General features: G+C 43.7%; 1 protein-coding gene across 1 annotated transcript in view; it reads left to right on the forward strand.

Moving 5' to 3' along the window:
• Positions 1 to 13026, forward strand: part of ANOS1 (anosmin 1) — a 182646-nt gene that overhangs the window by 149434 nt on the left and 20186 nt on the right. Inside the window, exons 7-9 of the mRNA XM_081792890.1 lie at positions 1294 to 1499; positions 4652 to 4796; positions 11273 to 11419. Of these exons, the coding sequence (XP_081649016.1) occupies positions 1294 to 1499; positions 4652 to 4796; positions 11273 to 11419 (498 nt within the window). The remainder of the gene's footprint in view (positions 1 to 1293; positions 1500 to 4651; positions 4797 to 11272; positions 11420 to 13026) is intronic.

Here is a 13026-nt window from a genome sequence, read left to right on the forward strand (position 1 = left end):
GCTGACAGCTCAGAGCCTGGAGCCTGCTTTGGATTCTCTCTCTCTCTCTCTCTCTCTCTCTCTCTCTCTCTCTCTGTCACTATGCCCCACCCCCATGTGCACTCTGTCTCTCTCTCTCAAAAATAAATAAACATAAAAAATTTTTAAAAATTAATCAACCAAACCTCCAGTCGTTATAAACCTTTAGAAAAGCAAGAGACTTAAAAAAATAATCCATGTTTCCATCGTTCCAAAACCACGAACAATCTTGACAGTAAAAACATGGCTAAATCCCCTCAGTCATCTTCATTTATATCAAGTTAGGTGTAACTTCTTGGCACTTGTGATGCACATGGCATTACCCTTCCAATTATTGACAGCATTTTTCTGGGAAAGCATCTTCAAACAAATCCATCTGTAAATCATTTGTGGTGAGTGGCATCTACACTTGTTCAGTTTGTGGCGGAGAATGAAGGAAAGGCCGTCTAGCTTTGTGTGTACGTGCTTATCTTTGTATATATATTGAAAGTGGAGATCTGTAGAGTAACCTCATCTGTCTTGTGAGAGGCGAAGAAGCTTTTGCTTTATGCGACAAGCCAGAAATGGCGAAATTACAGAAACGGTTGTTATCCGTATGTCATCCAATTTGTAATGTAGATTAAGAAAAAAATGCTTTTGGGTCGCCTGGGTGGCTCAGTCAGTTAAGTCTTTTGATTCTTGATGTGGGCTCAGGTCTTGATCTCACAGTTGGTGAGATCAAGCTTTGCATCGGCTTCTGTGTTGACAATTCAGAGCCTGCTTGGGATTCTGTCTCTCTCCTTGCCCCTCCCCTGCTCTCTCTCTCTCCCTCCCTCTCTCTCTGCCTCTGTTTTTCTCTCTCTCAAAATAAATAAATATATTTTTTAAAAAAGACAAAAATTGCCTTACTTTTGCTGACATCCCTTTGTTGCTCTTGTTTGAAGTGAGGATCAAAAGTTACAGAACCACTGAGATGAAAACAGTCATACGAGCTGCATTTCTCTCTTTCTCTTTCCAGAGTTTTCCAAGGCAGTTCTGCGTTGCGGACCTACTTAATGTCAACCCACCTAAATCAAATTTTGCCATGTTTTATAAACATTTATCAATTTCAAACACAGTGAAGATGAAGCTGGGTTATAGTGATACGTAAATGCCTCCAAGGAGCCTTCTAGATTACAAATATGGCCCGTGCAGTGCTCATGCGTTGACCATGTAGTCATTAGACCTATAAGGACATGGGTTTCGTTGTCACCTGGGTACTCAAGTCCTATGGTTTGTCTTTCTCCCTGATTTCAGATCCCTCTGCACCCCCAGCGCCTGCCAACCTCCGGCTTGCCAACTCCACCGTAAACAGCGACGGCACCGTGACCGTGGCCATCGTCTGGGATCTCCCTGAGGAACCAGACATCCCCGTGCATCACTACAAGGTATTTTGGAGCTGGACAGTCAGCACCAAGTCACTTGTCCCAACAAAAAAGAAGCGGAGAAAGACTACGGATGGGGTAAGTGGGAACAAGAAGAAGGCTGTTGTCTTCCAAGTCGTACCGGAGGTCAAGGCAGCTGACCGGAAAGGTGGCCTCTGCTGAGCTGAGAGAAGGAATGGGTGAAGGAAAGGTTCCCATCCCTCTCGTTTGGGCCGAGGAAGTTCGAGGAATGGAGGGCTGTGCCAGATGCTTTTGCCTTTGACGTTTTAGGTACAAAACAGCTGCATTTAGTCCGTTGACTGACTCACATCCAAACAGCAGGCCAAACTCCTGAAAGAGAAGGAACAAAAATCATTTTTGTCTTAACTGTCCAGTCACAGAAAATGATATAATTCAAAATGTCTTTTACGTTTAGATCTTTTTTTGGGGGTGTGTTTGAGATCCTTGTAAATCAAAGAGCAAATGTTCCTGGCTTTTCTGTTGCAAGGTATTTCCATCTGTAACCTAATCAGTGGAACAGTAAACAGCTTAGAAAATGCATGTTTGACAATATATTTCTCTCATTGATTAAAAGAACTCGGAGTGGTTTATTTTCCAGATGGAAAGAAAGAAAATCTTCACTGAACCATGTTCTGAAATGAGATTCTATGATAGTGAACATTTTGCATTGTATGAAATTCTTAGTGCATAAAAAGGAGTTACCCGGTTTCCTTTTGGTACACATTCCTTTGTTGTTACAAAACTTACATAAACAACTTCCTCCTAATTTGTAAAGTTGAATTCCATAAAAAAACAAATGTTTGAAAATGTTTTAAACAAGGATAGCAGGACTTTTTTTTTTTTTTTTTTTTTTTTTTGCGGTGAAGATTCCAATTTCTGTGCCATTTAGAATTCTAAAACACGTCTCCAAAACTCCGTACCCTTGATATTTAGCTGTGATGCCTAGTTTGTTTTTATTTTTAAGAAACTTCCTGACTGTTCCATCTTTTATTTTGAAGGACTTCACAGCAGGCGATCATTGGCAATGCATGATTATCTCATAGGGAGATCTGAAGGGATCATAGGGGTCGGAAGCAGAATATGATGTGTGAAACGTGTATGGTACCCATACACACACAAACACACCCACCATCAGTCACCAAACAGCATCACGGGTTACCAGGAAACTTTGCAATTTACTTCTACTCTTTATCAATTAAATAAATAAAACATGAACTGCAAATTTAATTGAAAGTATTAATGGGCCAGAGTGGCCAAAATGGTAGGTCACTGTCTTACGGGTGACTTCTGTTTTTGAATCCACTGCGGGCAAGCTGTAGGTCATGTGGATCACTGAATTCTTCATGTTAAAATCTGACCAACTGACATTAAGATTAGAAACTGGGAACGTGTAAGAATGTGAGAGAGTACGAAATTTTCTTCTTGGGAATCAGTAGGTTCCCATTTCCTAAGACACCATTCTAATATCCTTGGTAAATAAGGAGAGAAGGGGTTTTCAAAGGGGATGCTTTTTCAAAAGTGAATTTTCTTTTACCTGAGAGATAGTAGTTTAGGGAGAATGCTAGGCAATCCGACAGGAAACCGTGACTAGGAGAAATTGAGAATCGGTAGTTTAGGCAGACACGCTAAAGGTTAAGAGAGGTAGAATGTCCACCACGAGGCGCTGGGAGGGTTTTTCTCTAACGGTACCAGGTAGCAGGCTGCAGAGCACAGTCCCCACCTCACCGGGAGAAGCAGCCACAGTCTGGAGTCTGACGCTCAGTCTTCCCATTCTGGAAGTGCAGCCCCATCAGCATTGCAGAGCCAAGCTGATGAGGATGGCCAAGTGCTGATAATTCATCCCTCAAAAGCCCGAATCATACAGCGATGCCGTGTATAATTTACAGCGAGGATCACACTCACAGTTCTGGAATGCCCATGAGAAGCATGTTCTCTTGCTGAAAAGAGATCTCACAAGACCCAAAATGAAGACCAGAATGCCAATAGGTGATTGCGGAATTTACACAAGTCTGTGATTCCATCTTTGGTGATCTCAGACGATGCCCTTCGTGCAGCAGGCACACTGCACACATAACACTGGAATCGTTCGCACTGGAAAGTGCGTGCCACCATTGGCCTGCGATTGGGTGTTACATTACTGACGGACACTGTCTGACTTTCATAACTGGTAATACCACCACTTGGACCAGTTGTAGGCAAGTCTTGCAGCCAAGGAGCTCTTTCACGTCAACACACGCATAATAGTTTGACAGACATCTTGAATTCTAAGACAGTAACCTTATTTTTCTTCACTGCGAGTTCTTGCAAGGGACTTTGGTATCCTACTTTTCCTGTAACCCTAGGAAGAGCAGCAGACTCAGACTTATCGAAGCTGTGCTCCTGTCTTGGAGCCACCATCCCACAGCTGGTTCGCTCCAATGTCACTGGATCTCCCAGTCTTTAGTAGAATTACTCTCTGGCCTCCAGCCATCAGGCAAATAAACAGGTTTTTGACTTGCTTCTTTTAAGGCTGTGCATCACACACAGAAACTCTGATGAGTGCTTGACATTAATGATGACAATGACTAAAAAAATCTTAAAGCATTTTCTCGCGATGTTTTTTGCTACCACTTTTGATTGAAATTTACTCATGGAAGATTTAGAATAAATATCAAAGAAATACAGTTAAGGACAATTCATAATTTTTCCAGGTATCTGCTAACACGAGCCTCCATCAGTTTATGGCAAACATGTCTCTTTTCTCCATGAGGTGGTGTCTAGAATAGTCAAGAGCAGAATTATTCATTTTTTTTCAAACTTTTAAAAGTTTATTTATTTATTTTGAGAGACAGAGACAGTGAGCAGGGGAGGGACAGAGAAACAGAATCCCAAGCAGGCTCCGTGGTGTCGGCACAGAGCCTGATTGGGTCTCAATCCCACAGATGGGAAGCTATGACCTGAGCTGACATCCAGAGTCTGATGCTCAACCGATTGAGCCACCTGGGCGTTGTAGAATTATTCACTTCTATACTCATGAAAGAGGATCCAGTAATTGGATAAGGAACACAATTCCCAAATAATATGTTTGGGCGTTCTACTTATATTGATAGTAAAACTGGATTTTTTGAGGGCACATGTACGGCAGGGGCTGACGAGATGCTTCCTGAGGACCGTCTGGCTCTGTGAGGAAGAGGAGTGGCAGAGGCAGAGCGGTTTGTAACGGGCTTGGCGAATCTTCTCTTTTCCTGCAGTCCCAGGGTTCGGTGATCCTGGACAGACTGCAGCCAGACAGTGGCTACACCGTGGAGCTGCAGGCCATCGCGTACTGGGGGCAGACGCGCCTGAAAGGAGCGAAGGCGTCCCTGCACTTCACGCCCGCACGCTCTGCCAGCCACAGTAAGTGTCCTATCCTGTCCCTGAACTTCACGCCCGCACTCCCCACCGGCCACAGTAAGTGCCCTGTCCTTGTGGAGGCATGCCTCTCTGGCCTCGCTGTGCGCCTCTCCCCTGATGGCACCCTCTCCCAGCGTCTGGCAGGCTCCACGGTGCGTCCTTACCAGAGCCAGTCATGTCCAACCCTCAGAGGCCCCAGACGTGGCAGTGAGCCATCGGGAGGGACAGCTGTAGCTACAGAAAACCTACTTTTTGGGTGGCATGCCATACTTGCTCATCTTTTTCAGCAAATTGGTGTTTAACCTTCACTTGATCATATTGATCCTTATTGAAGGGGCAAAAAATGGGTCAATCGCACGCTCTGTATGGGAAATGTATATTGTTGAGTCCTGCTGCCCGGGCCAAACGTTTGCTGAATTTGGGAAGTAGCATCCCTGCCCATCGAGATGACTTCTGTGTGTCAACACGGGTAGCGAGAGAAAGAAGGAAGTCTTCAAGTTTTGTAGGTCGTACAGAGCAAAATCCAAATTTGGGGTTTTGTTTGTTTGCGTGTTGCCAAAAGTAGACAAACATTTGTGTGTTTGAGATTGGTCACTGAGCCATGTTTCAGTTTTACCTTTGACTTTAATTTGTATCTATTGAATATGCAATATTTTGGTGTCATAGTGGAAATTTAGCAAGAAAACTTACGTCTCCTAAACCTGGGGATGGGTGACATACCTGTGGTAACAGGTATTCCACAGTGGTCACGTTGCTTCTTGAAAGGCTACTTAATATTCCATTGAGTAAATTTTTCCCATATTGGTTTTTCTTGCTTCCAGTTTTTCTAAACTAGTATGTTTGCCACAAACTGAGCAAAACAAGAGGAGAGTCTTACATGGCAGTCATATCTGAGCCAGAAAATAAGTTCCTTTCTTGTTTTTGGCTTTGTTCACGAGACGGGGCTAGTTAGAACTGCTCAGGAGAAGCGCGTGGCAAGGTTTCCGGGAATGGGAGAGATTAAAGGACCATGTGATATTGATTCCCTAGGAGTAGAGCCCCATGGTATCTGCCTTTCATCATGGGCATGCTGCAGAAGGGTAGAAAGTGCTAGAAGCCTGTCTGAATATAGGAAAGGCAAGCCACGCTCTGCAGAGTTAGACGCAGTCATTGCTTATAATTATTTTCTACCACCTGGGAAAAATAGGATCGGAATGAGCAGGTCTGTTTGAAATGATGCTTTCAAAAAAGTTCTAGAAACAGCTTCCTAGCTCCAAGAGAAACCATCTCTTTGGAAACTAAGTGTCTTTGAAACAGTCTACTATTTTTAAGCATCTCTCTGAATATAATACAACTTTTACCTAAAATTCCTCTTGGAAACTTTTCTATAGGTGTAGTAACTTCATGGATTTTTTTAATCCTGTCATCCATCCACTCCTCAACCTGAAATGTATGGCCACAAAATATGACATTACTGTCCCTAATGATGGAGGTAATTGCTATATTATACTGTATTGTACCATAAACATAGGTCCAGTATATATAGAATATATACTTATAGACCAAGTATACATGATATAGTACATATGTACCATGTATTTGTTTATGTGTGCATGTCCGTGCACACAGACACACATGGATACAGGCACACATAAACATACACATGCATGTACTGTTCAGGCACGTAGACGTACGCACACATACACATTATTGCAGCACTAGATGCATTTTGAGCTCTGCCCAACATTGAGTTTGGAAGATAAACATGTACACATGATGGCACAGACATCAGTCCACTGCACACGTAGTCATAATGGACGCGAAAGAAGCTGAAGTTTTGGTGGGGAATGAGATCCCTCAAGAGTCATGAGTGCCCCGTGGGCCCACAAGGCATGGGCATCCGCCCACACACGGGTGGGTGTGTGTGCGCATGCGCAGAGATTGGAAAGTGTGCTGTGTGTGCAGAGAACTCAGCGTTGGGGAGAAGGAAGGAAGGGGGGTAGGTAGCGCTGTCCCTGGGAGAGCTCAGTGAGTGTGTGGACTCAGCGACCATCTTTGTGCTTCTGATGCCCTCTCCCTGTGTCTGGCTGCCAGCTCAGCACCTGTACAGGGGTGGCTAGCAGGTGCTCAGACAGCACACCTGCTCCTCTCCCAGGATCTCCCATGGCAGACAGCTCCCCTCTTCACCCATCTGTTTATGCCAGAGATTGAGAGGCCAGTCTTCATGTTTCTATTTTCTTTCTTTCCAGAAATGCAGTACTGCAGAAAGTCCTTTTTGTCTCTAATGTCAAATGTTCTTGGGATCTATCAAGTTCTTTGCCATGTTTGGGCCATTCCCATCGCTTTCTTACAATTAAACAAGTCTCCTAATTAGTATCTGTTTTCACTCTTTCTTAACTATCCATTCTGTAGATGGCAGCACACATGTGCTTTAGAAAATAGCAACTGTGTAACATACTTCTCCTTCTTCTGAATTCCACCCTCAAGAGTGTCCCCTAGTCATCTTCTCCCAAAGTTCATCCTTCACTCCTGTCCCCTTCTTCCTCCCCAGCCTCCTTCTCAGACCTGAGTCCTATAGACTTCTGCTTCACCAAAGACCTTTTTCTTCCACTGGTGGGAGGGATTTCATGTTGTGTAAAATAAGTTTGCCTTTATGTGTCCTGGTTTTTCTGGTAAACAACATTCCTTCCCCATTAGAAGCTGGTGTGGGATTGCAGACTCGCATAATTTGTGTTTCTTCCCACAACCAAGAACAAGGAGTGAAGAATCTGACCTCAGCTTGCTATTGTGGGGGTACATGGAGTGCCTCAGCAAGTCCCCGTGGACACAGAGCTCTGATTGGGCTCTGGATCTCCACAGCACATCTAGGGCTTTCTCACTCTTCCTGGGGCATCGCCATACAAGCCCATTGGCTTGCTGAGATCCTCTTTAACTAGTTTCTTCTCCCACCCTCTCATGGGTGATTGTAAACCTGTCTTTCTCTCATATCTTAAGCCATAATGCATAATATAGTGCACATTCCTCCCTCTCAGAATGGCACACAGTTCCCCATACCTATGAACACATCATGTTTATCTTCCCCTGTCCTCTGTAATATGAGGTGGAAACATCCTTCCTTTTGCATATGGCAGACCCCACCATGTGGGGTTGAGACCCACCCCTTCCCAACTTGGAAAAGAACATCCACCAACCCAAAAATCTCATCTAGATCATGGAACATGGGTTATCTGTCCATTGTGCTCTGCACCTATATGTGTAGTGCGTTAAGTACGGCTCCATATATATCTGTGAAACACAATCAGTAATCCCTATCTTATCTACAATGTCAGTCAACTTTCCATCAGACAGGTTTATTGTGAATGTTAATGTCACTTTTTAAAAATTTTTTAAAGTTTTTTTTTTTTTTTTCTGAGAGAGAGAGAGCACGTGCACAAGCTGGGAAGGGGCAGAGAGAGGGAGAAAGAGGGAGAGGATCCCAAGCAGGCTCCACGCTGTCAGCACAGAGCCTGATGAGGGGCTTGATCTCATGAACCATGATGAGATCATGACCTGGACTGAAATCAACAGTCAGATGCTTAACCAATCGAGCCACCCAGGTGCCCCACTAATGTCACTTTCTAATCATCTTTAAAATTAGATAATGTTTTAACTGATCAATAAAGAGATACAAGAGTTAACCTATCAAAGGCCACTTTATTCTAAGGATTAACTTAGTCATGTGGATTCAGAAAGGTGATAAAGGAAAAGTAAACGAGAGAATAGTTCAGAGTACCTGTCATAGCACATATTGTTTTGTCTCAGGGTATCCCTTGGAAGAGATGGGCTTTACCAAGGATTATGCAGGATATAGCTGAATATTTGTCAGGATTTCATACACTGATGGTGATATATAATCTCATAAATGCTAGTACATGACTTTTACAAGAACACCGTATATTTCATCACAGACCAATGAGAAGTAAAGAATAATTACAACTTTATAGAATAAGCAAGGGAAATTATATTTTATAGGAAAGAGAGTAGTAAATGCCAGCATGTAAATTACTTTTTGAATTATATTTTCCAGGTCTGCAGGCTGCTAGGTGCTTTAATGACAAAAAGTTCTACGCCAACAAAGGCTGAATGTTCCTGCCATTTTGTAAAAGGGCCCCTTGAAGGAAGAAAAATGTAACAGCGTCTTGAAAGGAGATGTTGCTTGCTCTTTTGGAGGCTGGAAGAATCTTTCCAGGGTTGACAGATTACTGATGTTTTAGAGTTGCCTCATGCTGCTGGGGTATTCTTCCAGCTCTTCAAATTAAAAATGGAGCAGAGAGAAAAATATCCTGGATCTCCTGATCTGTGAAATTAATCAGAATTGTGACATTTGAAAAAACAGCCTGGTCATTCACTTCTCTTAACTTTGGGACTATTAAATAAGAGCTTAAATCAGATCTCGTATCTTTCTACAGTATGCAGGAATGATTTTATTCCATTCTTATTTAGTCGTGTAAGTGCAGGACGCCCCTTTCGAGTCAGGTCCAGGCTCCTAGGACTGACACACATGCCTGTCTGTCCATTACATGTGGCCTCAGCAGCACTACATGGTGATGCATTTCTCTACTTGAAACATTTCAAGGGACCAATGGCAGTTCAAGAGACCAATGCCAGTTCACTCTTGAGGTACAGAAAACTATGTCCTTACATATACGTAATGAGAAATAAAAGCTTGCATAGGATATAATAAGAATGCAGGAAGATAGAATTCACATAGAGATTAAACATAGCATCTAAACCTCTATTTTGGTGGTCGTTGACAAATTCTCAAAGTCACTCCCTAATAGTACAGGGATTAGAAACCTACATGGCTTGCGAAAGTCTTCAATCCTTAGTTAGCTAGTCAACAGATACATTGCGTGTGGGCAGCAGGATTCTTTACCTCCATGGTGACCAGGAACGGAATGAGTTTTGGCCAAGAGCCCTGTGTGTTCTCTGTCCTGGTTCAGTCTTCTCTGGGCTCCGAGCTCTCTGTGCTACTGGGCACACTGGCTCTCTCTGGAGGATGACACAGGGCCTCTCAAAGTGGCCTGTGATACTGTGATTTAAAATAAGAAACATGTATTTGGTCTTCGACCCCATTCCTGGCACTGGGACTCCATAAACATGCACAAGGACAGGGTTCGGAGAACTTCTGGGTTAGTGAACCCAGTGTGTTCAGTCCATGTGGCAGTGTGGGCACAGTGGCACCCCTAGGGAGGGCACGGAGGCTGTGTGCCCCTTCTCACATAGCTGACCCTGTGTAGCTCTTCCTCTGGCTGCTCTTGAGTTAGGGCCTTTATAATAAACCGATAGGTACTCTAGTGAGTAAAATGTTTCTGAGTTCTGTGAGCCACTCTAGAAAATTAGTTGAATCCAAGTTGGGGGTGGTTGGAACCTCCGACCTATCGTGGATAGTGAGAATATCACAGGTGCCAACCAGGACGTGTGAGTGCTGTCTGCAGTGGGGGCCGTCTCGTAGGATGGAGCCCTTACCCTGGGGGATCCAAGGCTATCTGCAGGTGGATGGTGTTGGAGGGGGACCCCCCCAAAATGGATGGTGTCCCCGGGGGGGATCTGAGGCCATCTGCAGGTGGATGGTGTCAGAGGGGGATCCGAGGCCATCTGCAGGTGGATGGCATCAGAATTAGCTGAATGGTAGGACCCTCACCTGGTGTCTGAGGACTGCTGGTGATGTGATGAAACCCCCGACACACACATTGGCTTTGGGTGCAGAAGCCTGAAACCTAATGTTTCTCAGGGATCCATTTATTTGAACTATTTAAGATAAGACACTCTAAGTTAGAACCTGAGTAATGCACCCATTTCCTTTGAATCCTGGAGCAGAGGATGTAGTGGGCACACTGGTGACAGTGGGCATGGTAGTATAAGTGGGCCCCACAGTGACAGTGGGCACAGCGGTGTCAGAGGGAATGGAGGTATCGGGCACGGCAGTGTGAGCAGCAGTGGACGGTCCATGTGGTTGTTCTGCATTGGGGTGCTGGGGTCCTCAGTTTTCCTCTACTTGCCTCACCCGGGTCAGGAGTGTCCTCCCTGCCCCTGCTTTGTTCCCTCTTGCTCCTGTCTTCCCAAGCACGTGGAAGGGAGGGAAAGGAGGGAGGAAAGGAAGGAAGAAAAAAGAACCCTTAAATTCTATTCCCCCATCTAACGTACCACTGCATTGCATTGCATTTGCTGACTCAATATTTCCCGTACAAGTTGATTGAGTAAGGTTTCCATTTAGGGCCTCGCCCCAGGTGTTGGATAGATGATGCTGGTACTTCTGTGAAAAGCTATCTGTATTGTCTTCATGATACATGGTATTTCAATGTCATTTTACTTACTTTCTTTATAACTACAAAAAAAAATCCATAATGAGAAATGCCGTCTATACCTCTTTGCACCAGAGCGCCTTTCTCGCCGGGGTGAACGTATACTGATCACCGATTACGTTTAACAAGGGAATCACAGTGTTGTACTTTTTTCAGAAGAGCAAGTTGGGAAACCCAGGAAGAGTGTGGTGCACATACAGCCATCTCTCCAAAGACGACGGCCTGCTCGCCTCCTGGAAATCGGAGCTCCCTTCTATCAAGACAACCAGCTGCAAGTGAAGGTCTACTGGAAAAAGACTGAAGGTGCGTCAACGCTCTTTGATGATTTGTTATTTGCATCAAGTAGCCCAGTGATCTCAGGGTGCTGGTGAGAAAGTCAAGTCGAGACACGGTGTTGATATTAAGGAACATGGCAGCTGAACAAAACACTTTAGTCCTTTTTTTTGTTTTTAATGCCTTGCTGTTGTGAAGTCTGGATGGGCAGCCCCGTCTTTCCCAGGAATCTGTATCACATTTGGAAATCAGTATCAGTCAGCTGCTTGCACGTTAACATTTCAGGGATGTTAGCCTGTCTTCACTGGGTTCTCAGAAGGCCAATCTTGTCTCCAAAATACTCATTATTTTGTGCTGTAAATTTTTGTTCTAAATGAGCTTTTTGTTTAAAAAAAAAAAAAAAGGCAACCCAAATAATTGGATTTGGAGATGGAAATGGAGAAAAAAAGTCACTTATCTCAGTAGTATTTCATAGGAACAGCATTTAGGTGGATGTCCTTTCGGAAGTTATCTGTGTTTCTGTTCTTCCCTGATTTGTTTTATGTGTATGTCCCCCCACATATACTATTTATATGTAAAAAACACACACATTTTCATATAACATATGAGCATTCTACCTTGTCGCGCATTTCCGGTGACATTTTTGAATCGCTACTGTGCACAGACACGCCACACTATCCCAATGCTCCACTAAAACACACCAGTCAGGTGCCTTCAGAAGTTCCATGCTATGATTCATTCTTCAGTAAAGATTTGCCCTCAGAATACATTCTCTTCATTCTGAGTCTTTGCTGGAGTGGCTGTCTTTGGGATAAATTCATCTTGTTTTCTTTATTCGTAGCATATTTATCTTGTGTTATTGAAATGGTCCTTTTGGAACTCCTGGTGTACTTTTATCCTCTCTGATGCGTTTTGAAAACATACAAAAAATAGATTGTTTCAAGAGCTCAGTTTTTACAATTCTTCCATTTCTTCTGGAAGGGCAGTGTTGCTTCGGTATTCACTCATGTGCCACACAGGAGACTGGTGTCGGAGTTCTTCTTGTTCCAGCAGTTTCTTCACAACTGTTGACATCTGGGGCACCTGGGGGTCCCAGTCGGTTAAGCGTCCAACTTCGGCTCAGGTCATGATCTCATGGCTCATGGGTTCGAGCACCGTGTAAGGCTCGCTGCTGTCAGTGCAGAGCCAGCTTTGGATCCTCTGTCCCCCTTGATCTCTGTCCCTCCTCTGCTTGCACGCTCTCTCAAGAATAAATGACACATTAAAAAAAAAAAAAATGACTGTTTCCCCAAAGCTCTGGGCTGCTACCTTGGCCCTAAATCAAATATTATGGGAAAGTTAATTTCTTTAACTTTCTGTAGAGTCATTTGGCATATTTTTCCAACTTTCTGGCATTACCACATTGTCTTAACTACTGTAGGTTTATACATATTTTTAATAATAGCCCTTCAGTTTTTTTTACTTTTTTTTCAAATTGTCTTGATTATTCTTGGCCCTTTGTATTCTTGTATAAAAATTTGCACTAGTTTCTCGATTTCCACAAAAATCTTCCGAGATCTTTACTGAAATTACAATCAACCTATATGGTAATGACTGGAGGGGCGCCTGGATGGCTCAGTTGGTTAAGCATCCGAATT

Source organism: Panthera onca, chromosome X (assembly GCF_046562875.1).
Source record: "Panthera onca isolate mPanOnc1 chromosome X, mPanOnc1 haplotype 2, whole genome shotgun sequence".
NCBI classification, from domain to species: domain Eukaryota; kingdom Metazoa; phylum Chordata; class Mammalia; order Carnivora; family Felidae; genus Panthera; species Panthera onca.